Source organism: Leopardus geoffroyi, chromosome E1 (assembly GCF_018350155.1).
Source record: "Leopardus geoffroyi isolate Oge1 chromosome E1, O.geoffroyi_Oge1_pat1.0, whole genome shotgun sequence".
NCBI classification, from domain to species: Eukaryota; Metazoa; Chordata; class Mammalia; order Carnivora; family Felidae; genus Leopardus; species Leopardus geoffroyi.
The window spans coordinates 41,852,333-41,877,923 of record NC_059330.1 but is presented as its reverse complement, the minus strand read 5'-3'; the positions used below and the strand labels follow the sequence as shown (position 1 = coordinate 41,877,923).

The 25,591-nt window shown below is 49.4% G+C and overlaps 2 protein-coding genes across 3 annotated transcripts in view; one reads left to right on the top strand and one right to left on the bottom strand.

The window, feature by feature from the left end:
- Window positions 1-9,454: 9,454 nt before the first annotated feature.
- LOC123603793 (pleckstrin homology domain-containing family M member 1-like) lies at window positions 9,455-24,940 on the bottom strand. Its single transcript, XM_045489072.1, is given in 6 exon segments — window positions 9,455-9,846; window positions 11,645-12,055; window positions 19,798-20,381; window positions 20,384-20,427; window positions 22,168-22,415; window positions 24,852-24,940. Coding segments are annotated over 6 exon segments (1,362 nt in total). The 5' UTR covers window positions 24,900-24,940; the 3' UTR covers window positions 9,455-9,819.
- LOC123603791 (cyclic GMP-AMP synthase-like) overlaps window positions 24,855-25,591 on the top strand; it is a 16,825-nt gene continuing 16,088 nt past the window's right edge. For both annotated transcript variants that reach the window (XM_045489070.1, XM_045489069.1), the window contains exon 1: window positions 24,855-24,937. In XM_045489070.1, coding sequence (XP_045345026.1) covers window positions 24,856-24,937 — 82 coding nt within the window. In that variant the 5' untranslated portion in view covers window position 24,855. The remainder of the gene's footprint in view (window positions 24,938-25,591) is intronic.

The following is a 25,591-nucleotide window of genomic DNA, read 5'->3' as shown; positions in this document are numbered from 1 at the left end:
AACGGTGGTGTCCCAGCTTCCTCTCCACCCCCACTCCTGAGAAAGCCCCCTTGAGCATATGACTCTGCCTTCCTTAGACTCCCCCTTTCCAGCGACCTAATACAATGTCTAGTACATAGTAGGTGCTCAGTAAACATTAATGCCATTCCTTTCTCTCCTCAGACACATGTACACAGAGGACTGTGTCTCAGCTACAGACGGAGAAGATATTTACAAATCACATACCCAACACAGGATTTGTATCCAGAATATATAACAGACTCTAAGGACAAATGGGAAAATAGACAACTCAATTAAAAAATGAGCAAAAGGCATGAGTGAATACTTTACCAAGGAGGATATAAGGATGGCCAATAAGCACATGAAAATGTTTTCAATATCATTAGTCATTAGGGAAATGCAGATTAAAACTATGACGAGGAGTGCCTGGGTGGCTCAGTCGGTTAAACAAGCGTCTGACTCTTGATTTTATCTCAGGTCATGCATGGGATCGAGCCCCGGGTGGAGAAAGAGTCTCTCTCTCTCCCTCGCTCACTGCCCCTTCCCCCATGCTCATGTTCTCTCTCTCTCTCTCTCAATATAAATAAACATTTAAAAGAAAAAGAAAAACACGATGAGACATCACTACACAGCTATTCGAATGACTAAAATAAACACTACTGATAATGCCCAATTCGTCCATTGCTGGTAAGAACGCAAAATGGACCAGCCATTTTGGAAAACAGCTCAGCAGTTCCTTACACGATTAAACACACATACATTTACCCTATGACCAGTGTGCCCACTCCTGGGCATTTATCCTGGAGAAATGAATATTTATGTCCACACAAAAACCTGTAAATGTATATTTATGGCATCTCTTTATACAATTGCCCCAAACTGGTAATATCCGAAATGTCTTTTTAGTGGTTGAACAGATAAAAGAAACTGTAGAACGTCCATTCGATGGAATCCTACTCGGCAATAAAAGGAACAAACTTTTGGTACGAACGACTTGGATGAATGTCAAAGGCATTTGTACTGAGTGAAAGAAGGAAGCATCAAAAGGTTACATGCTGTATGATACCATTCATATGCCGTTCTCACATGATAAAACTATAGGCATGGGAAAAAGATCAGTGGCTGCCAAGCGTGAGGGGTGGGAGAGGGATGGCAATAAAGGGCTAACACAAGGGAGTTTTTTGGGGGCCAAGATTCCAAGACCCCCAGCTCCCCGGTCTCCTGCTCACAGCCCACGGAGGGGCCGCGCCTCCTGGCCCCCAACCCCCGCTGCAGCCCCACATGAGGCAGGAACCCACCTGGGGAATTCACAGACCCGCATTCCTTCTCCGGAAGCTTCCTCCAGCTGGGCAGCCCTTGCCCCTTGTGGAGCACATTAGGCAGAGCTGGGAAACCACAAAAATTTTAAGCTGAGATGAAGGAACGTAATGGGCTCTAATCTGAACTGACAGCAGCATTATTAGCTGGCCAAGGGCCTTAGGAGCAGTGGGTTTATAGGGAGGGAAGGGGACACAGGGGAAGGGGGGACTGGGGACAGAGACACAGAGCAGACAGGGAATGAGGCAGGGCCCTGGGGCTGGAGGCTCAGGTAGGGCCAAAGTGGTGGTATGAGGGGGGCAGCCCAGGAGCCTTGGGGGCAGAGTCTTCTGGTAATAACAGTGATGATAATAATAATAATACTAGCAGCTAATGCTGGCTTAGAGCTGATAGTGTGCCGGGCCCTGTTCTAAGCTCCCATATTAGTGAGCATTATCCTCATCATGTAGGTGTTAGTATCACTTTCTTCATTTCACAGATGATGTAGAAATTACGGCACAGAGAGGTCTATCGATAGAGATCGCTGACCCTGTTCTGCAAGGCCGGGGTCTGCTGCTTTAAGAGGCCTTCTTCTGCTCTCTAAAGGTCAAAAGTCAAAGGCCCCACTCAGGATCAGTGAGATGTAACTACCACAGGGAGGAGTGTGTGGGGCTCCTCCCTCCAGGGTCCGGAAGGGAAGAAAAGATGTTCTCATAACTACCACCCAGGCACAGATCTCGGGGGGTCGGGTGAGTGCCAGGGAGGAGGGGGGCCAGGATCGCAGAGGTCAGAGGTCTGAATGAGGCTTTAGGAGCCAGAGATCAGAGGTGCACTTAGCCAACCCAGGTGCTGGAGGCCATGACCACTGACAGTTGGCTGGATCCTGCCAAGGCCCTGATGAAGCCATGTGCTCACGTGACTCCTGCTTTCTTCCGAGAAGTAGGCGAGGGGCCATGGTCACCAGCGTCACCAGCTCACAGCTTGCCTGGGGTCAGGGCTCTTCCCCTCGGGCCCCCAGCCAACGGGAGACATGCTGAGTCCCCTCCCAAGGGAAGCACTTCCTGTCAGGCGAAGGCTGTCACACCCCAGAGGTCCTGACTCCAAAGGGAACAGTGAGCTGTGCACCCCCACCCCATCCTCCGTCTAGATGTCCTCAACCCCTGACCATCCGGCCTCCCTGGAAATCAGACTTCCAAAACTGCATTTGCTGTGACCAGGGGCTCTAAGTCTAGAACACAAATAAGGTTTGAGTTGTGCTTAGTGGGCTTTCCCGAGTCGGAAGAAATCGTTGTCTTCCTCTCGGAGGGGAGGGCAGAGCAGACAAGCAGAGAGAATCTGAGACACCGGAGCTCTCCTCGAGGGCCAGTGAGTGGCCAAGAGGCCTCCTGGGGCCAAAGTCTGACCGTGTGACCTCACGGAGGTGACTTAACCTTTGCATGCCCAGCTTCCCCATCTGCAAAGTGGGGGTAGTGACCATAGCCCCTCGCTCCTGATGGGGGTCATGGGGCTGAGGGGCTAGTGCGTCATCGCTGCTTACCACACGGGTCCTCGTGGCCACATCCCGTCTTGGGCCCGCGGCTAGGAGGGGATTCTGTGCCTCCCCGGCACGGGGAGGTTTCTCGGTCTGTGGCGTGAAAGCACCCAGGCAGGTGTCCTCTGCATCACAGGTCCGCGGTGCTTCGGGTCCCGTGTCCGAGGGGCAACTGACGCCAGGGGAGCCAAGCTCCCGCTCCCGGAACAGGGCACCCTCAGCTCAGGGCTGCTCCCTGTCTGCCTGCACTCGGGGCTGGATCCGTGTGAATGATAAGATGCTGCGGCAGCCAGCGCCCGGACTGCCTGTCACCAAGGGACGCCCAGAGGCTCCGGGCAGAGTCCGCGGCAGCACGGGGGCCCCCTCTCCCTCTCACCTGGCCGTGGCAGCAGCCATCGCTGGACAGCAATGGCAGTAGAGGCCGCTGTACATTAAGCATATCCTGTGTGCCAGGCACTTTCGAGAAATGCCCTCTGATCCTCCCAGCGGCACCTCCAGTATCCTGCCCCTCAAAGTCCTCATCTGGAGGAGCTGCAGGCTGGAGCTGGGCTACGGCTCCTCCGGGGGGCCTTCCCTCACTTCCCCAGGCCAGGTCTGCGCCCCGCTCACCCCCACAGTCTCCCCTGGAGCACCCCGTACTGACCCCGTGTCAACACCCTTCGCACTTTAGTTTTTCTTCTCCTTTTTATTGTGTTTGCTTTGAGGGGTAAGTTGCATTCACGTGGCTCACAATCCAAAAGCAACAGCAAGGAATACAGTGGAAAGCCTCCCTGCTCTCCCCGCCCTGTTCCCCAGCCACCGAGTTCAGCTGCCTGGGGCGACCAGGGTTGTCGGTTTCATCCTGCTGCATAGCGGTCACTTGTTTATCTGTCTTCTGTCCTTTAGGACCTGGGACTGTGCCTGCCCTGTTAACTGCTTCATCCCCAGGGCCCAGCACAGTGCCTGGTACATAAAGGAGTAACTATGTATGCAATCTGCCTATCTGTCTATCTACCTATCATCTGTCTGTCTATCTATCTATCTATCTATCTATCTATCATCTGTCTATCATCTATCTATCTGTCATCTATCTATCTGTCATCTATCTATCTGTCATCTATCATCTATCTACCTATCTATCTATCTATCATCTATCTGTCTATCATCTATCTATATGTGTGTCTATCATCTATCTATCTGTATGTGTATTTATCATCTATATACCTATCATCCATCTATCTGTCTATCTATCTGTCTGTCTATCTAGGGATACCTACATAGAGGTTTTTGTCCTGTTTGTTTTAGTGAGTGAGGCTCCGAGAAGAAAGGTACCATGGACTCTGTTTATCTGCCTTTCAGAGACTACCTACCCCTTGGGACGCCTGGGTGGCTCAGTCAGTTAAGCATCCAGCTCTTGGTTTTGGCTCAGGTCACAATCTCACGGTTTATGGGTTCGAGCCTTGTGTCGGGCTCTGCACCAGCAGTGGGGAGCCTGCCTGGGATTCTCTCTGCCTCTCTCTCAAAATATATTAATGAATTTTTTTTTAAAAAAAGCCTACCTATCCCTTCTTCTTGGACATTTAATCATCCTCTGTGAAATTGATCCTGATTTCATTTTTCTAAACCCTAATGTGTAATTGAACATGAATAGTATCCCTCAATAAATGATCGCAAGAGAAGAGCCATGTGTCAAGAAATGGAATGTCTCCCCACTTCAGAAGGCCCTCTGGTACCCGCCCGCCCCTGACGCCACTGTTGCGTTCAGAATGTTACCGCCGCTGCTCGCCTGGGGGCTCAGTTTCCTCATCTGTAAAGTGGGAGAAGCCCGTTTAGGTCTGAAGTTCTGTGGGTCTTTGATGTATTTCCTGTTTTTACCCCGTCCGGCTGGTACTGCTTTATGCCAGCACTCAGATGAAATGGGAGCGATGAAGGCTTTTTGGCTAAAGCGAACGCTCGATACTATTGCAAGAACTGTGTGAGGTGGGTCAGGACCGTTTTCTGTCTGTCCTGGGCTCAACACCAGTCAATCCGGCCAGGTCCTAGCGCTGACCCAGGCCGAGGATCGAGTACACACAGCCGTGGGTCCTCTGAAGAGCGGGGGGGAGGGGAGAGGCAAGAGGGAGAAGCTCACCCTGGGGGAGCAGGTGGAGGTGAGGGGTGGGGACCTCCTTCAGGAGGGCAGGTTGGCCCAAGTGCCATCTTTATAAGGAGACCAGCAGGCTTGGGCTTCTGCATGGCCTTGTTACTGATGGTTGGGCAGCCAGGGGTCCTGGGAGTTGGGAAGGTGAGTCAAGAGAGAGTGAGGGGAAGGAAAGGGAGGAGAGCAAAGGACAGGGAATTTGACAGATGATGAACCAGGGTGTCAGGGAGGGCCATGGCGCCAGCTGAAACAGGAAGCCTGCTCTGGAGGTCGCTGGAGGACGCCTCTAGGGAGGGAGCTGGGGATAGGGATCAGTATGGAGGGCAAGACTCATAAACTCATTTCTCATTCATCTTTTCATGCATTCATCCAATAAAGCAAAGGATGCCAAGATTGAGAGATATTTGCTAATCGAGGTATATGCAGAATGCCAAGTCAATGTAAACGAGGGGGCAAGCTACTATTTGATGGGGGCACCTGGGTGGCTCAGTCGGTTAAGCGACCAATGCTCGGTTTCGGCTCAGGTCACGATCTCACGATTCACGAAATCAAGCCCCGCGTCAGGCTCTGTGTTGACAGCTCCGAGCCTGCTGTGGATTCTCTTTCTCTCCCTCTCTCTCTGCCCCCACCCCTCTCTCAAAATAAGTAAATAAACTTAAAAAAAAAAAAAAACCCTACTATTTGGTGGGTTGCAGGAATGGGGGCGTTAAGGGGGCAGGCAAATTTTACTGAAGATACTGAGGCCAAGCCATGAAGCAGGCATAGAAACCAGCCCCCGAGTGCTCCCCCGCTCTGTGACCCGTCTCTTCCCAAGCCTCCACACCCCAGTCTAGCTGTTGCACCCTCACTGGGTCTGAGTCCTAGGTCCGCCACATACTTGCTGTGTGACCTCGTGGAACAGGCTCCAAACAATGTACTGTTGATATCCTCGGGATATCGGCTGCCACAGCAGCCCCTTCATTTACCCAACTCTGGGCCTCTGTCCTCGGGCAGGAGAGGACAGCCGAGGCAGTTCCCGGCATCTTCCATCCCGCCCGCCCCCCTTGGGGGAAACATGAGAAGCAGAGTTCGAGGATCTAATGTGCGCCCCCCACGCCCCTTAATCCTTCCTGAACTTGGGGTGGGGGATGGGGGGGGGTGGGGGCGGCACCGCTGTAACACCTGCGCGGCTCTGACATCTCCCGCCTCTGGGCAGAGAAAGCAATTTCAGAAATGACACGTTGCCAACAAGCAGAAATCAGCTTCTGAATTAAACTGTGTTGGCGTCAGGTGACCCCAGGCGTGGAGGGCTGGCTGCATGAAGACAGCTGAGATTAGGGCCTGTCAGCCACTGGAGGGGCTGTGCGGGAAGGGGTGCGGGGATCCGGGGGCCACCGTTGGCCGCCCTGGACTTGTTCAGACGGGGGCAGGAATTCGGACTCTGGGTCAGGATCTCCTGCGACTCCGACCGGCCTCGACTTTCTCACCTGTCCTCTCTCCATTGGTGGGGGCAGGGTGGGGAGAGTCCGGCCTGGCTCCCCTGGGCCCGCTCCAGTGTAAACACATTAATGGGACCGAGAGAGCCAGGGAGGAATGTGGGCCTCACAGCCCCTGGGGACTAGAGGAGGGACGGGGTTGGCGGGGGGGGGGGGGGGGGGCGGGTAGAGGGGATCAGACACCCAAGAGGCAGCTTCAGCTGCTGCAGGTATGCGGGGAGGAGAGACAGGGAGAGGGAAGAAGGAAGACAAGAAGGAGGAGGACCTAGGAAGAGGGAGGGGACACCACCGGCCACACTGAATCCTCGATTTCCTGTTGTCGCCTTCCCCCCCCTCCCCGGTGCCCCGGCCTTTGCACAAGCTGTGCCCTGCACTTGGGAGAAGAGTCGTGAAAGGGCTGTTTAATGGCCAGCCCTGTCACTTATTGTAGGGCTTTGGGCTTGGCAGGGAACCTCTCTGAACTTCTGTTTCCTGCGGTTGCCGTGGAAGCTAAGGGAGATGGTCCCGGCAGCAGCCCGTGCTCAAAAATAAATAAACAAAAAAGATTTCAATAAAATGCAATTCTCAAAAAAAACAAAAAAGGAGTCAGTGGAGCAGAGTCATTGACCTTGGGCCCTCCTCGGGGGCTCTAGGACTTGGGGTCACCACAGTCATGCTCCACAGAGCTAGGAACCCAGTGAAGACCCTAGCATGGCCCGCAGGGGGTGGGGCTCCTTGGGAGCAGCAAAGAGAGAGGTGTCAGCACTGCAGAGCCTCTAAGGTGGGAGGCGGGTCCGGGAGGCAGGAACAAGGCCATCTCATGATTTCCAAGAGGCCATCTCATGATTTCCAAGAGAGGAAATCTCTGCCCACCACCTCCTACCCCACCCCTGCTGCTCTAAAGGCCTCTCCCACCTGCTACAGGAATTCTGCGGAAGAAGGCACTGCTCCTCACCCCTGCTCAGAGTCCAGTCATCAGAGAGGAAACCCAGAAATACGAGAAGATTTCAGAGGGCAGCGGGTGAGAGCTCAGACACGAGAAAGGCCTGAATTTGAATCCTGGCTCTGCCACTCACTCAGCCAATGCCTGAAGCCCCCTGAACCTCAGTTTCCTCATCTGCAAGATGGGGGTAACAATTCTTACCCTGCAAGGTGATTGTGAAGATTCAAAGGAATACCAGAGGGGTAAGGGAGAAGGGAAAACTCTACAGAAGAAGACTAACTATGGGGCGCCCGGGTGGCTCAGTCAGTTAGGCATCTGACTTCGGCTCGGGCCATGACGTCATGGTTCATGGGTTCGAGCCCTGAGTTGGGCTCTGGGCTGACAGTGCAGAGACTGCTTGGGATTCTCTCTCTGTCCCTCTCTCTCTGCTCCTCCCCCACTTGTGCTTCCTCTCTCTCAAGATAAAAAAAAAAAAAAAAGAAGGCAAACTACAAAATAGGCAAGGAATGATGGAATTCGAAAATCACCATTTGCGATCAATTTAGACAAGGACCCCAGTGGATGCTGGAAGTTTTTGGTAAAATGTTTGTTAAGCAAGAAGATATTCGCGTCATGTCAAAACGTGATCACCCCGCAGGTGAATCACACATCACAAGGGGAAGATGGGCACGTTGCATCAGACAGATCTGGTGGAAACCACCTGAGCCAAGTGATGAACTTCAACCTCACCAGTAATGCTTTTTTTAAAAAAAATTTTAAGGTTTATTTATTTATTTATTATTATTTTTTATTATTATTATTTTTTTTCAATGTTTATTTAATTTTGGGACAGAGAGAGACAGAGCATGAACGGGGGAGGGGCAGAGAGAGAGGGAGACACAGAATCGGAAACAGGCTCCAGGCTCTGAGCCATCAGCCCAGAGCCCGACGCGGGGCTCGAACTCACGGACCACGAGATCGTGACCTGGCTGAAGTCGGACGCTCAACCGACTGCGCCACCCAGGCGCCCCAGGTTTATTTATTTTTGAGAGAGACAGAGAGAGAGAGAGAGAGAGAGAGAGAGCATGAGTGGGGAAAGGGCAGAGAGAGAGGAAGACACAGAATCAGAATCCTAGGCAGCCTCCAGGCTCTGAGCCGTCAGCACAGAGCCCGATGCGGGGCTTGAACTCACGAACCACAGATCACGACCTGAGCTGAAGTCGGACGCTTAACCGACTGAGCCACCCAGGCGCCCGGAAATAATAGTCTTTTGAACAAATGGTGCTGGTACCACTGTACATCAATATGCAAAAGAATCGAGCTGGACCTCGTCCTTATACCATATACAAAAGTCAACTCAAAATGGATCATAGATCTCAATGTAAGAGCTAAAACTATAAAATTTTTAGAAGAACACATCAATCTTTGTGACCTTGGGCTAGGAAACGGGTATACACGGGACACCAAAAGCACAAATGGCGAAAGAAAAAAATAGGTAGACTGGACTCTATCAACATTGAAAACATTTATGCTGTAAATGTTACCACCAAGAAAGTGAAACGACAACTCACAGGATTGGAGGAAATAGTTGCTAACTATGTATTTAATAAGGGTATACAATCCAGAATATATAAAGAACTATTATAATTCAATAATAAAAAGACAAATAATCCCATTTTAAAATGGGCCAAGGGGTGCCTGGGTAGCTCAGTGGGTTAAGCATCTGACTCTTGGTTTTGGCTCAGGTTGTGACCTCACGTTTCGTGAGTTCAAGCCCTGCATCGGGCTCTGTGCTAGCGGCAAGGAGCCTGCTTGGGACTCTCTCTCCTTCTCTCTCTGCCCCTCCTCTACTCATGCACGCACTCCCACAAAATAAATAAGTGAAAAATAAACAAGATAAAATAAAAATGGGCCAAGGTTCCGAAAAGACATTCCTCCAAAGTAGATCTACAAATGGCCAAAAGTCACACAAAAAAGATGATGCTTGACATCATCAGTCATTAAAGAAACGCAAATCAAAACCATAAGTAGATACTGCTCGTGCCCTCGGCTAGCTATAATGACAATTTTTAAAAAGACAGTAAGAACTGTTGGTGAGGATGGAATACATTGCTGGTGGGAATATAAAACGGGGCCGCTGCTTAGGAAAACAGTTTGGTAGTTCCTCAGAAGGTTAAATATAGAGTTACCATGTGACCCAGAGATTTTGCTGCTGGGTATACATCCAAGACAATCAAAAATACACCCACACAAAAACTTGTACATGAATGTTCATTGCTGTGTTATTTATATTAGCCAAAAAAATGGGGGGGAAAAAAAACAAAAGTCTATCAACTGATGAAGGACAAAATAAAATGTGACGGATTCATACAAAGGGATCTACAATGAATTATTACTCCCTGAAGCACACATCAGGCTCCAACAACGATGAATCCCGAAAACAGTATGTTAATTGGAAGAAGCCAGTCGCCAAAGGTTGCATATTACATGATTCCATTTATGTGAAATGTGCAGAATAGCAAATCTATAGACAAAGGAAATAAGTAGTTGCCAGGGGATGAGAGGAGTGAGGCCGGAGGAGGAGGATGGGGTGTCACTGCTAATGGTAAGGGATTTCTTTTCTTTTCTTTTTAAATGTTTTTATTTATTTTTTGAGAGAGAGATAGAGACAGAGCATCAGCAGGGGAGGAGCAGAGAGAGAGGTAGTCTGAAGCATGCTCCAGGCTCTGAGCTATCAGCACAGAGCCCGACATGGGGCTCGAACTTGTGAACCACGGATCATGACCTGAGCTGAAGTCAGACACTCAAACGCCTGAGCCACCCAGGCGTCCCAAGGGATTTCTTTTATGGGGGATGAAAATATTTTCAAATTTGATTGTAGTGATGGCTGCACAACCTTGTGAATATAGGAAAAAAAATGGAATTATACACTTTAATTAGGTGAATTGTATGGTATATGAGTTATATCTCAATAAAGCTATTTAAAAGTGTGTGTGTGTGTGTGTGTGTGCGCGCGCGCGCGCGTGTCCTAGTCTATTTCATGGCCTTGGCCCCATCCTGAGTTACAGGATCTGGAAGCTACCGGATGAGAGATACGCACGGATGGAGCTGAAAAAGCAAGACTATGTCCTAACGTGACCCCAGACAGCAGCTGGGATAAACCTGGGGTTCTGTATGTCCACGTGCACATGTGCATACAACTTCCTACCCTGGCTATTCATCCTCAAGGACAAATGTGAAATGGCAAAGAGCTCAGGTCCACAGCTTTGACAACCGCTTCACTGGGCCGATAGTTCTCAAGCCTCTGACCCATGGCTCTGTGCAGGAGATTCCCAGGGCTGGCTTCCCTCGGGGTTATCAACAAAGGAGACCGGCCCATTCTAGAGCTGCACTGCCCAACAGAAACAGAATTCCAGCCACATGTATCATTTTAAATGTTCTACTAGCCACATTTTTAAAATGTAAAAAGAAACACGTGTAATTAACTTTTATATTTAACCCAATATCAAACATATTTTCATTGTAACACATAATCGATAAATGATTGAGATATTTCACCTTCTTTTTTTTTCAGACTCAGCCTTCAAGATCCAGTGTTTATTTCACATACCTTATCTCAGTTTGGACTAACCACATTTTAAATTTTTTTTTTTTCAACGTTTATTTTTTTTTTATTTTTGGGACAGAGAGAGACAGAGCATGAACGTGGGAGGGGCAGAGAGAGGGAGACACAGAATCGGAAACAGGCTCCAGGCTCTGAGCCATCAGCCCAGAGCCCGACGCGGGGCTCGAACTCACGGACCGCGAGATCGTGACCCGGCTGAAGTCGGACGCTTAACCGACTGCGCCACCCAGGCGCCCCTGGACTAACCACATTTTAAACGCTCATTCAACAGCCACGTGTGGCTAGTGGTTACCATATGGGATGGTGTAGTTCTAACCTGGCTCATATTGCAAGATGAGTATTCTCAAAGTCTGGTATTTTAGAAAATCTGAATTTAATAATAACGAGAGCTGAGGAGGAAACCAAGGCTCAGTGAGGCAAAGTGCCTTGCCCGAGGCCTTGAGCTGATAGGTGGCAGTGGTTATGCGCAGGGTCTATGATCAGATGAGAATTATCTTCTCTACGGGGTCAATGTGAGAGGACAAGAGAGACCCATGGGAAGGGACTGGCACCGTGCCTGGCTCACGTCCGCCGTGACAGATATGAGTGGCTAATGGAGACAAGGCAGAGACCACTCGGGGTGGCTAGCTGAGGAGACCCTGCACCAGCTCTGAGACATTTCCCCAAGACCTCTCCCCGAAAAGCTTGTATCACTCACCGGGCTGGTGGGTGAGGACACCCCAAGGCTCCATGCAGCTCCGTCATCCTCCAGAGACTTCTGCCGGCCACTCCCCGGGCTGACTGCTCTGGCCGCCGCCTCTCTCACGGGACTGGAAGGCCTCTGGTCTAAAATGCTCACCGAGGGGACAGCTTTGGCAGTGCCCAACTGCAGCAAGCCCAGGGTGCCAGGTGCCTGGGGAGGCGGCTCCTGCTTGCGGTCCCCATCTTGAGTCCCAGAGGACGCTTGGGGCAGGAGGGGCTCTGCGGGCACATCAAAAGGGATGCTGGCCTCCAGGCCGGGGAGGGGGAGTGAGGCCCACCCCGTGGGAATCTCCATTTCTCCACTCAGTCCGCTCAGTCCGTTGGTTGGCACAGAGTTTACCTGGGCTTTGCTGAATTCCGACAATACCTGGAAGTTTTTAAACAGAGAAACCTGTGTGACAAGCTGTCAGCTAGAATGCCCAAGGCTATTGGGACGGCGGTAAGAAGGCAAAACTGCTGTCTGGGGATTTCAAAAACAAAACATCCTCATCATCCACCCACCGTGCTCCTCTGCTTACACACAAGCCTTCCTCTGACACTCCTCACAAAGTTTCTCCCCAGCTGGGACTGAGGCAGAGTGGGCGGCCAAGGGAACTGCGGGGCCCGGGATCTCCGGTGCAAGCGCTGGTCCACCAGAGCTGGGCCGTATGTGGGGTCCCAGATGCCTCCTGTTCCCAGGACCTGCTGCCGGAGATCAGTGTACACGGGGTGCAGGAGTGTGCACGCAAGTATACATGGGGTGTGCACCTGCTCACTCTTCCAATGGTACTGGCTCTTCCTGCCCTTCAGTGGTGCTTCAGGGACTACGGGGAGCCAGTGTTACTGTCTTTATGTACACACACACACGCACGCACATGAAAACTACTCTGGGCCTTCTAAAATGTGCACTGGCTAGTGGTTGCTCCCCTTCTCCTGAGGCTTCTGAGAATCCACATTCTGTTTCTGAACTAGAACTATTTGCTGTCTCCTCCTTTGTTTATGAACCAATAGAGTGTGTCACGGGCAAATACAGATTCATACAACAACAAAGCTACCCGGGGCCCAAGAGATTGCACATATCTGCCCTAATGGTTTAGACTGGGTCAGAAGACGTGCCCAACTCCCCTTAATGTGGGCTCATTTCCATAAGGATTTTAGAACTCAAGTTTCTACCTTAATGTCTTCTGGCTGAGCTGTGTGCTCTTATCTACATCATAACCCCAAACAACATTTCAAGACATGCTAGTCAAACATTGGTGAACAAGCCATACATTTATGGGCAACTGATTTGCAGCCCAAGACATTTCAGTGGGGAAAGAATAGTCTTTTCTTTTTTTTTTTTTTTTTTTTAATTTTTTTTTTTTTCAACGTTTATTTATTTTTGGGACAGAGAGAGACAGAGCATGAACGGGGGAGGGGCAGAGAGAGAGGGAGACACAGAATCGGAAACAGGCTCCAGGCTCTGAGCCATCAGCCCAGAGCCTGACGCGGGGCTCGAACTCACGGACCGCGAGATCGTGACCTGGCTGAAGTCGGACGCCTAACCGACTGCGCCACCCAGGCGCCCCAAGAATAGTCTTTTCAACAAATGGTGCTGGGATAAGCGAACAGTCCCATGCAAAAGAAGAAAGTTGGACCCCTACCTCACACCATATAAAAAATGAACTCAAAATGGATCAAAGACCTAAAAGTAAGAGCTAAAACTATAAAACTCTTAGAAGGAAACAGGTATAAATCTTTGGGTCAGGCAATGGTTTCTTATATGACAGCCAACAAATAAGTAAACAATAAAAAATAGGTACGCTGGACTTTATCGACACTAAAAGCTTTTGTGCTTCAAAAGGATACTATCAAGAAAGTAAAAAGATAACCCATAGAACAGGAAAGAAATCTGCATATCTTATATCCAAGTATTATCATATATCTGATAAGGGTCTAGTATCCAGAATATAGAGAGCTCTTACAATTCAATAATATTAGAACAAATAATCTGACTGAAAAATGGGCAAAGGTTTACAGAGACATTTCTCTAAAGGTATACAAATGGAAAGTACATGAAAAGATGCTCAATATCATTAGACGGTAGTGAAATATAAATCAAAACCATAATAAGATACTACTTTATGCCTACCAAGATGCCTATAATAAAAAAGAGAGAGGGGCACCTGGGTGGTTCAATCAGTTAAGCATCCGACTTCGGCTCAGGTCATGATCTCACGGTTCGTGGGTTCGAGCCCTGTGTCGGGCTCTGTGCCGACAGCTTGGAGCCTGGAGACTGCTTCAGATTCTGTGTCTCCCTCTCTTTCTGCCTCTCCCCAACTCATGCTCTGTCTCTCTCTCTCTGTCTCTCTCTAAAATAAGAAATATTAAAAATTTTTAAAAAATTAAAAAGACAGAGAATAACAAGTGTTGGCAAAGGTGTAGAGAAAATGGAACTCCTACACGCTGCTGGCGGAAATGTGAAATGGTGCAGCCTCTGTGGAGAACAGTTTGGTAGTTCCTTAAAAGTTAAACATAGAGTTACCATATGAGTCAGCAATTCAACTCATGGGTATATACCCAAGAGAATTAAAAGACAATGTCTGCACAAAAACCTGTACATGAGTGTTCACAGCAATATTATTCACAGTAGCCAAAAAGTAGGAATAGAACAAATGTCCACGAACTGAAAAGATAAAACAAATTGTGGTGTATTCACACAATGGAATATTATTCAGCCACGACCCATGCTACAACGCGGATGAACCTTGAAAACCTACTAAATGAAGGAAGGAGGTCACAAAAAGCCACATAGTGTATGATTCCATTGGTATTAAATGTCCAGAATAGGTAAATCCATAGCTAGTGGGTAAGGGGTTTCCTTAAAGGGTGATGTTGGTTGGCTTTGGTTGGCACACTGCTGTGGCCCCACAATAGGTTCCTAAAGTTCACGGACTTCATTCCTTTACCCATAAAACCGGCACGGTAACAGCACCCACCTATGACTGTGTTCAAAGCTGAATGAGATCATATAGGTAAAATGCTTATAGAGTGTCTGGCACAAAGTAAGTACTCAATAAACATTAACCTCAATTTGTCATTGGTTGTTCTTATCGCCACTGGCAAGACTGCTTAGCCTCTACACACATGGCTATAAAAATGTAAGGAAAGGGGCGCCTGGGTGGCGCAGTCGGTTTAGCGTCCGACTTCAGCCAGGTCACGATCTCGCGGTCCGTGAGTTCGAGCCCCGCGTCAGGCTCTGGGCTGATGGCTCAGAGCCTGGAGCCTGTTTCTGATTCTGTGTCTCCCTCTCTCTCTGCCCCTCCCCCGTTCATGCTCTGTCTCTCTCTGTCCCAAAAAAATAAATAAAAACGTTGAAAAAAAAAATTAAAAAAAAAAATGTAAGGAAAGAGAATTACGGAAATATTCACCAGCATTACCGAAATGGTTATCAATTATAAATGACCCCTCATCTGTAAGACACATTTTAATGATGGAGTGGACTGGGTGTGGGAATAAAGAAACACCACCCGACAGCAAGAAGCTTGTGTGATAAATTAGAGTTTCCACCAAATCAACACCACGGTCAGGATGAAATCAAGTTCACAAGAGTCTCACCAGGATCAGAGCTGGTCGGCAGGACCCAGAGAGAATAAGAGACATGCACATCAAGTGGGAAAAAGTGCTAGAGATGAGGTTTTGAAGGAAAAGTGAAAGAAAGAGAATTTTCAAAACTTTTGAAGAAAATGCAACATAGGGCTGAAACGGTGACACCGCTCCGGTCCTTCCACTTCTGTCCAGCTCAGGGCAGCGTTTTTCAAAAACTGCCTGTTCAAAAATTCTAGAAGTTTGTGCTTTCATTTAGAAGACAGTCTGAAAACATATACGTATTATATACATACGTATATTGCGCGTACACAGAGGCGTAGGTGTGGAATAAAAGCATGGGCTGGAGAATCAGCATGACAACCCCATAAAGTGCCCCCCGCCAAGCGATTCTGAGCCTGCGCTTTTCCTGAGCACGTGGACTAGCGTGTTGGGGTGTAATGCCCGATGTTCTAAAACCTCCCACAAAAGACCACCAGAGTCGTGAGTCAAAGCCAAGCGGCAAGGGTCGTTTATTGCAGGTTCGAACCTGGACCTCTGCGCACTCGTTGTCGGTGACGCAAAGAGGCCTCGATCAGGGTTGGTATAGCGTTTTTATAGACAGGGATAAACAGCATAGGTGAGGTTTCAAATCAAGGACATTTGTTGTTTTCTGACTGGGCATCCTTTATCTGTCCTTCGGCGGGAAGGCTCTGTGTCCTTCGGCGGGAGAGGGAAGGGGGAAGGGGAGGAATGTGTTAAGCAAGCAAGATTACAGAAGCGAAGGACGCCAGTTAGTTTGTGTACAATTACTACAATTACTCATTTCATTACATATCAGACTATATTCATTTAGGAAGGTTTACAACCCATTCTACTACACAGCGGGTTACATCCAGGAAAGGTCTCACAATGCTCATAGCAAACAGCAAGCAAAACAGACTTCTCAGCAATTGTATTTTTTATCAAAAATCCATAATAAGCAGAAAAGAGAACCTAGCTTTAAACTAAAGTAGGGCTGTCATTTGGATTGCTCCTTTCAGGGGTCCACGGCACCACCTGGCGGTCAGGGGTGCTCATGAAAGTACAGGAGGGGGCTGCATGTGCGAAGAATCATTTCCCCCAAGAGAAGGCCTCATGATAACGACCTCTGACAAATCTCATCAAGCACAGATCTGCAGCTGTGTATACACAGACAAGTAGCGCGAGAACTGACATCACGGGGACCCCCGGTAGTAAAATGATAATGACACCACCTATGGAGCACTCACCCTGTGATTGGCACTGCTCTAAGCGCTTTGCATTACCTTAACTCACTTCCTAGCATTCTTATCCCCATCTTGCAGATGAGGACATCAAGGTCAGAAAGGTTGGGTATCTTGCCCGGGGTCGCAAAGCTGGTTAATGGAAGACTCCAGCAGTCTGGCTCCTGAGTCCACACTCCTAACCACCGGCCCCTAGCTGTGCTTCTCAGCGATCACTGTAATTCAGACCCAACCAACACAAAAGAAGCTATTCAGGCCATCAATCCTCTATTCACAAAGCAAACTGCAGTTTGGTTTCCAGAAAACATTAAGTTAATACATTTCATTGGAATGTTACATCTTTTGTACTTTATGTTTAACTTGTAGATGATTTTAAAAAACTTTTTTTAACATTTATTTTGATAGAACGCCTGTTCTCTCTCTCTCAAAATAAATAAACTTTAAAAAATCCACGTAAACAAACATTTAAGTAATATGACAAAAATAAGCGAACTCTTAACTGCTGATGTGACTCTTCACCCTCAGACACACCCTCTAAGAGCTGGGGTGTGTGGACGTGCGAAGATAACTTCAAGCCCAGCACTCAGAGTGATGGTGCTGGATGTGTGTTTGTGCATCTGTGTGCTCTGTGTTTGCTGGTTCCGCACGCCACTGCCCCGCGCTGGTCTGTACATCCTGACCCTCTTCCCTTGACTTCTCCCACAATGCCCAGGATGACGCTTCCCACACAGGGTGGACGGTCACTGATTCAACGGCCTTAAGCTGGAATTTTCCAATCACAAGACTCACGAAAGATAAAAGCAGGGCACATGACAAACAGAGGGCCGGCGGGCTGGCCTGTGGGAGGAGGAGACACAAGGAAGGGTTCAGACAGGTGAATGAACTTAAGTCACGCCATCGGCCCAGCCGATAGAGCGGGGATTGCTCCCTTCCGGGATGTTCTACCTAAATTCTTGTTTGATGTTTGAAAGTTCTAGCTAATGTGCTCTGTTGCTCAGAAGCTGCTTCAGCCGTAATTCGCCCCCAGGCATCTGATCTGATTCTCAGCCAGCTCTATGAGGGAGCCTCCACTTTACAGATGAAGAAACAACCTCACAGAGCCAACGCTTGGCCTGCTGTTACTGGACTTGTGACTGGTAGAACAGGGCTTGAGGCCGGATCCTGCTACAAGCCAGTCCGTACCGGCACCCAATCTGGTGTTCTTCCCACAGCAGCTGGGAAACCTGTAAAGACTTGAATGAACCAAGAAGGTAGGGGCACACAGGAGTAGAAAAGAAGATCCTAGACACTGGCTGAGGGAACATGGGTCTGGCTGAAGGAAGCGCTTAATAAAAATTTACCATTTTCGGGGCGCCTGGGTGGCTCAGTCAGTTAAGCGTCCGACTCTTGATTTTGGCTCGGGTCATGATCTCACAGTTCCTGGGATCAAGCTCTGCATCACACTCTGCACTGACAGCGAGGGGCCTGCTTGGGATTCTCTCCCCCCCCCCCCCCTGCCCTTCCCCAACTCATGCTCGCTTGCTCTCTCTCTCTCTCTCAAAACAAATAAATAAACTTGAAAAAAAAGTTTATCATGTTCTACCTATTAGATGAGCAAATATCCAAAAGTTTGACAATACCTTCTGCCTACAAGGCCGAGGGGGCACAGGTACATTCCTGACAGAGTGTAAACAGGCGATTATCTATGAAAATTGTAGACTCATTTATCCTTTGCCTCAGCAATTCTGTTTCTGGGACTTTACTGAACAGAGATAGTTGCATAGAATTAAAAGATCACATACACACGGTTATTTATAGAAAGAGTGAACTCCAGTGTCCAGTAAATACAGGGCTGGTCAAATAAACTAAGGTACATTCATACAATGGAAACACATGCCACAGGGGGAAAAAAAAAAACTGAAGAAACTGATATGAAGCTCCAAAACAAAAATTCTGATCTCTTCTAAGACAAGGTATCAAACAGTATATTTATAATAGCTTTGTGGGGATGGGGCAGAGATAAGAAATATAAAAGACATTTAAAAATTCTATTCATATCTGTTAGATGCATTTAGAAACACCAGAAAAAGACATGTAAAGGGGGTGCCTGGGTGGCTCGGTCAGTTAAATGTCTGACTTCAGCCTAGCTCATGATCTCACGGTCGTGAGTTCGAGCCCCACGTTGGGCTCTCTGCTGTCAGCACAGAATCTGCTTCAGATCCTCCGTCCCCCTTTCTCACTGCCCCTCCCCTGCTCCTTCTCTCTCTCAAAAATAAATAAATAAACTTTAAAAAAAAGAAAAAGAAAGATGTAAGGAATTAATAATTATGGTTACAAAGGTGGAAAGGACGTTTCACTGTAGGTAGACTTTTTTTCTTACCATAAAAATAAACCTATTAAAAAATGAATGTTTCGGGGCGCCTGGGTGGCGCAGTCGGTTGAGCGTCCGACTTCAGCCAGGTCGCGATCTCGCGGTCCGTGAGTTCGAGCCCTGCGTCGGGCTCTGGGCTGATGGCTCAGAGCCTGGAGCCTGTTTCCGATTCTGTGTCTCCCTCTCTCTCTGCCCCTCCCCCACTCATGCTCTGTCTCTCTCTGTCCCCCAAAAAATAAATAAATGTTGAAAAAAAAAAAAATGAATGTTTCAAAAGGGCCTGAACGAAGAAGGCTCTGCTGTGGTGAGCATGGTTAACATGGAGAGATGGTGACTCACTACGTTGTACACCTGAGACTAATATGACACCGTGTGTCAACAATACTCAAATAGAAAAAAGTTCTTTTAAAGAGATAGCTCTGCCCAGGGTCCCTTCTCTAGTCAAGTTCATTGCTCCCTGTGCTCTTCCTCCACTCACTTGCTTGGCCCCTTTTGTGCACCACCTCCTCCAGGCCTCCTTCAGGGTCTGTGTCCTTCAGAGGCCTACTGGGAGGTCGCAGCGGAGCACCCTGACGCGCTGGGCTTCACTGCGTCTTTTGGAAGTCGTATATCTAACTCCAAACCGTTAGTTTCCGCCCTAGAGGCAATAATATTTTACACGAAGCCTCAGAGAAATTAGGTAACTTGTCGAAGATCAGCCAGGGGCAGAGCTGGAGCCTGATTCAGCTCCGAGCCCTCCCCGAATCCATTCTCCTCACTGCCCCATGTTGCCTCCAGTTATAAGTCCCGGCAACTCCAGTCCCTGAGGAAGAGCCACGGTCCTCTTTTCCTTTATGCCCTTAGAGAGGTCGATGCTCAGGGACAGGCAATCACATGCTATAGGAAGGGAGAGAAAGAGGAAGAGGAGAAGGAAGGAAGGGAGGGGGAGGAGAAGGAGTGGGGGAAGGATACTCACTCTTGCAGAGGCGGGTCTGACTCATCGGCATTTGCTGTCCCCAGGTCGGAGTCGTAGGACATGGGCTCCTCGGAACGGTCTGGACTCTTGGAGCCATTCTCTTGGAGTAGGCAGCTATCAGAGTTTAGGCTGCAAGACAGCTGGGATGAACTGGCGGTGTCCAGGCTGAGGGAGGAGGCCGTGAGCTTCCGGTTCCGTCGGATCTTATGGCCTGAGTGCTGGACTTCGATGTCCTCCGAGCCTGAGGAATGGGAAATTGAATCCAGAGACTCTTTCCGCTGTAGTTCTGTCCCAGAGGTGGTGAGGGGGTCGAGCTCAGAGAGCGGGCAAAGCCCAGAGAGAGCCAGTGGGGGAAGCGTCCACTCGTTTAAGATGGCGGACTTGTAGGAGAGCTCGAAGGATAAGGACGTCAGTCCCTGCAGGAAGCTGAGGAGGAACTCGCCCTCCTCGGCGTCTCGAAGCAGGGCTGTGGGCTGATAGTACTCGCACAGGCGGGCGGGCTCCTGGAGGAGCAGCTTCAGGTAGCACTCCATCAGGCCGTCATTGAGGGCCAGCCTCAGCCAGGCCCGGCAGCGGCCCAGTCCGTGCTGACAAAGATCAGGTGCTCCGATTCTGAGACGATGTGTCTGGGGGTGGAGAGGACAGGCTTGTTTCAAGAAATGATTTCAGATCACGGAGGATTGTTTTATCCACTGGTGAGCAGGAGCCAGTAATAACGACTGCAAGTATATATAGGCTTGGGAAAAAATCTCAGATAGCAGTGTTCTACAGGGAATTGAGAAATATTTAGCTACAACTCCCCACTTTTTCGAGGTTACTGTCATGCAGGATAATTGCCATTTTTGTTACAACTCCCCAGGCGCCCTTGACATCACCTGCTCATCCGGCATACATCTGATGAGCCCCTAAGTGCCAGGTCTTTGGAGCCGTGAAGATACAGGATACAGACATGGTCCTGCCCTCAGTCCAGGTTACTACCTTTCAAGGGCACACGGAGGTGAACCCTGTTGTCAGTAGAGCTGGGGTGGGGGGAAGGCAATCACTTCCAGGTTGCAGTAAGAACAATGCCTTAGGCAAGGCATTGAGGGATTAGGCATAGGGATTAGGGATAGGCAAGGCATTGAGCTGGGCCTTGAGGGATTTCAAGCGGCAAAGATGGAAGGGGAACCTTAGGCACCAAGGACTGACAGAAAAAAGGCACCAAGGGTAGGGAAGCAGCAGCTGTGTAACAGGAGTGGTGAGCACTCCCGTTACAGCATGGGGAGGAGGAGGAGCGGCTGATTGGGTTGCAAAGTCAGGTGATGCAGGGTCTCGAGCATCCAACCGGTGAGGCAAAGTGGGGCAAGGGTCCCCACACCTGGCTGTGCGTCAGAATCACCTGGGAACCTGGTCAGGATACAGATTCTGGGGCCCCAACGAAGTGAATGGGACTCCAGGCTAGCACTGGGGAGCCTGAGAGTTTTTACACCGGGAAATGACTCGACCGCAGTCACGCAGACTTCTGGGTGGGCTGCTCGGGATAAGATCATGTACCAAACTCAGTTCCCGAACCCTTGGTCTGATGTAAATGCCCTTCCTCTGACCATCACAGTGCCCTGAGCATGTCTCGCCCATAGGAGTGCGTGCTCCACAGGGCTCAGGGAATGAGCGCTCGGGTTAGCTTAAGCTCAATAAATGTTGACCAGCTGCCTGACCTAAGGACAGACAGAATGAGATAAGGGGGACAATTAGAAAGCCACTGCCACCTGGGAGTGAGGTAAGAACCTGAGATAGGGCGGTGGCAGTCAGCATGAAAAGGAAGATACAGACCGACAAGGCACCTTCAGGCTGAAGGTGGCATTTAATAGCCCTTAGAGGCAACGTGCCAGCAGCTGCTCGCTCCAAAGCCCAGGCAGTTAGGGCCAGGGCCGCAGAGGCAAACGTCCCAGGGTGGATATTCAGATGATCTGGATTCCACTGCTTTAAAAAATGCCACAGCCTGTTAGGATATAATACTTAGCATAGAGATGTTCAAACATTCCAAGGCAGGGTCAGCAAACCTCTTCTGTTAAGGGCCACTTAGGAAAGATTTTAGGCTTTGCAGGCCACACATTCTCTGTTCCAACTACCTAACTTTGCCACGGTGTAGCAAAAAAGCGGCTCCTGCTAAAGGCGACCGACCAGCCAGGGGCCTGAGCAGCCCCAGGCCATTGCCTGTGCGCTGAGGGGCTCTTGAGGCTTGGTCTAACAATAACCCCTATCTCACCCATCTCCATTCTAGAACACAGAGCATCTCTGCTGCTTTCCCATAGAGCTGTAGAGGGAGAGCCCAGGGTCACCCACACTGAAGCTCCTCCCCAAAGCAAAGCCTCCCCTGCTGATCTCACTTGTGGGTGACAGCTTTCAGGAGGGGCCAGAAGACAGGCTGAGGCAGAGGCTTCTGGTGGGTGCTCTTCTTCCTTTTCCCTCCGGCCTCGGCTCGGATGTGCTTGGCATGCAGGCCGTGGATAAATACAGCCTCCAGGGCACCGCACATGGTGTTGGCATCTCCGTCTTCGCTAGTGACCACTGTGTCCGAGGACACGTACTGCTTCTGCAACGCCTTCACAGATCCCACTAGCTTCTTCTTGATGACCTAGTCAGTGTCAGACATAACACAGGCCTTTAGAAGATCCTGCGTTGACCCCTTGAAGGTAAGTGCTTATCACCAAATACACGCACACCCACACACGTGCTCACGTCTACCTGTGGGTGTGTATACAGCAAAACTAGCACAAGCTAATCATAGAAAACAAAGATGGGCGCCTAGGTGGCTCAGTCAGTTGAGCGTCCGACTTCGGCTCAGGTCGTGATCTCACGGTTCATGGGTTCGAGCCCCACGTCAGGCTCTGTGCTGACAGCTCAGAGCCTGGAGCCTGCTTTGGATTCTGTGTCTCCCTCTCTCTCTGCCCCTCCCCCACTTGCACACGCATGCTCTCTCTCTCTCTCTCTCAAAAATAAATAAACGTTGGAAAAAAATTTTTAAAAAAGAAAGAAAGAAAACAGAGACAAAGCATAGAGAAAAGGAAAATTACGTACTTATACCACCCAGAGATAGTTATTTTTTTGCAAAGATATTTGTATATTTTTCTTTTGTTTTGCTTTTTAAACCGAACTTCAGTGATTTGATAGCCATAGAAATCTTGTGTTGAAATACCGGTTCCATCATAGTTACAGGTGTGGGAGCCTGGGTGATCCATCTAGGGCAGGGGTGAAGCTTTCCACCTTGTTTAGGGGTCTACGATTCCATGAAGAGGCAACAGGTGCCACTTTAGAACCATAAAAACACCAAGAAAACAGGAGCATGGTCCACATTAAGAAAGATCCTAGGGGCACCTGGGTGGCTCAGTCAGTTAAGCATCTGACTCTTGATTTCAGCTCAGGTCATGATCTCACGGTTTTTGAGTTTGAGCTCCGTATCTGGCTCTGTGCTGACAGTGTGGAGCCTGCTTGAGATTCTCTCTCTCTCTCTCTCTCTCTCTCTCTCTCTCTCTCTCTCTCCCTCTCTCTGCCCCTCCTCTGCTCATGCTCACTCTCCCTTTCAAAATAAATAAAATAAACATTATTTATTTAAAAATATCTTTTTAATGTTTATTTTTGAGAGAGAGAGAGAGAGAGAGAGAGACAAAGTATCAGAGGGGGAGGGGCAGAGAGAGAGGAAGACACAGAATCCGAAGCAGGCTCCAGGCTCTGAGCTGTCAGCACAGAGCCCGACGCGGGGCTCGAACTCATGGACCGTGAGATCATGACCTGAGCCGAAGTCGGACGCTCAACCGACTGCGCCACCCAGGCGCCCCTGTTCTTTTTTTCTTTATAACAGCTTTAATGAGACACAATTTACATTGCATAAAATTCACCCATTTAAACTATACAGTTCAGTGATTTTTGGTATATTCGCAGAATAGTGAAACTACAGCCACTACCTAATTTTAGGACATTTTCATTGTCTCAAAAAGGAACACTGTGCCCATGAGCAGCCACTCCTCTCTAGTCCCCTCTCCCTCAACCCCTAGCAACTACTAATCTACTTTCTGTCTTTATGGATTTGCCAATTCTGGACATTTTGTGTAAATGAAGTCATACAGTATGCAGTCTTTTGATGTTAGACACCTTTTCATATGACTTATGGGTCATATACTTCTTTTATTGTTTGCTTATTTGACTTGAGAGAGAGAGAGAGAGAGAGGCAAAGAGAGAGGGGGACAGAGGATTCAAAGTGGGCTAGGGAGTGACAGCAGCAAACTCCCAAATCGTGAGATCATGACCCGAGCCAAATGGACGCTCAACCATCTGAGCCACCCAGGCCACCCTAATGCCTTCTTTTCTTTTTTCTTTTTTTTTAATGTTTATTTATTTTTGAGAGACAGAGAGAGACAGCATGAGACGGAGAGGGCAGAGAGAGAGAGAGGGAGACCCAGAATATGAAGCAGCCTCCAGGCACTGAGCTGGCAGCACAGAGCCCGATGTGGGGCTCCAACCCATGAGCCGTGAGATCATGACCTGAGCTGAAGTCGGATGCTCAACCGACTGAGCCACCCAGCTGCCCCTTCTTTTAATGTTTACTTATTTTTGAGAGAGAGAGAGAGAGAGAGAATGTGCATACGTGTATGTGCCTGTGGGGGAGGGGGCAGAGACAGAGCGGACCGAGGATCCAAAGCAGGCTCTGCTCTGACAGCAGAGCGCCCAATGCAGGGTTTGACCTCACAAACTGCAAGACCACGAGCCACTTACGATCATGATGCTTAACCGTGTGAGCCACCCAGGTGCCCCATATGTATGACTTCCTTTGAGAAATCCTTGGTCTTTAGGCAGCCCATATTAAAATCTGTCGTTTTTTATCAATTCCCATTCCATCACCAATAAGATGTTCTAGAAAGGGCAGGATCTCCTCAGAGCCTGCTTCTGCTATAACTCTTTCTCAACCCGAGGCCTCGCTTTCCAGACAGTACTCATTCATTTCAAAGTGAGGAAAACCAATGACATGGCTGTCCCGTGCCCCCTTCCCCACCCTTGAGCCTCTCCGACTGCCTACCGGGATGGCAGCCCGGGGGTCCAGTCCATTCTCCACCACCGAGAGCATTTCCGCTCACACTGCAGCTCCCTCGGAGAATCACATGACACCTGCAGAGACAGATGGCGGCGGCCAGATGAGCAGGTTCCAGCTCACCACCCCCAGCCAATTCTCCCCCTCCCCCAGCAGGCAGCGGGTCAGCCCATCTTCCTCAAACTGCAATGCAAAGGCCTCTGAATTCAAAAGTAAAAGCCAAGAGTGGATTTTAAGGAAGGAAACAAGGGAAGAGAAGAAATCTGAGGGCTCGGATCTCAGGAGGTGGGGAATCCTATGTGCCATGGGTGGGTCCACCCTAATCAGGGCATGGAAAGGCCTCTGTATGCCACACCAGACGCTGGCACAAAAAAGCAGGGAATGAAGGGCTGATTTGGATACAGAACTAAGGGTGCGAGGGGGATGCTGCCGCTGGAGGTGCCAAGAGCCCACACGGACCAGGAAGCAGGGGCTCACGATTCACATTCGGAGCCTCTGACTCCTGTGCCAGCCCGATGTCTGCCAGCTCGGCAGGGACAAGCACAACTGAAGGAAGTTTCCAAAGGGAGGGCCTCTTGCTACATAGCCGCTTCCCCTCCAGGCACGAGGGTCCAGCTGGAGCAGCACAGGGACACGCCTAAGGGAAACAACACGGGTTCGAATCTCGATTTGCCACTAACCACTTAGGCATGCTAGGTGGGGCACCACGGCAGACGTCTCAAATGGAG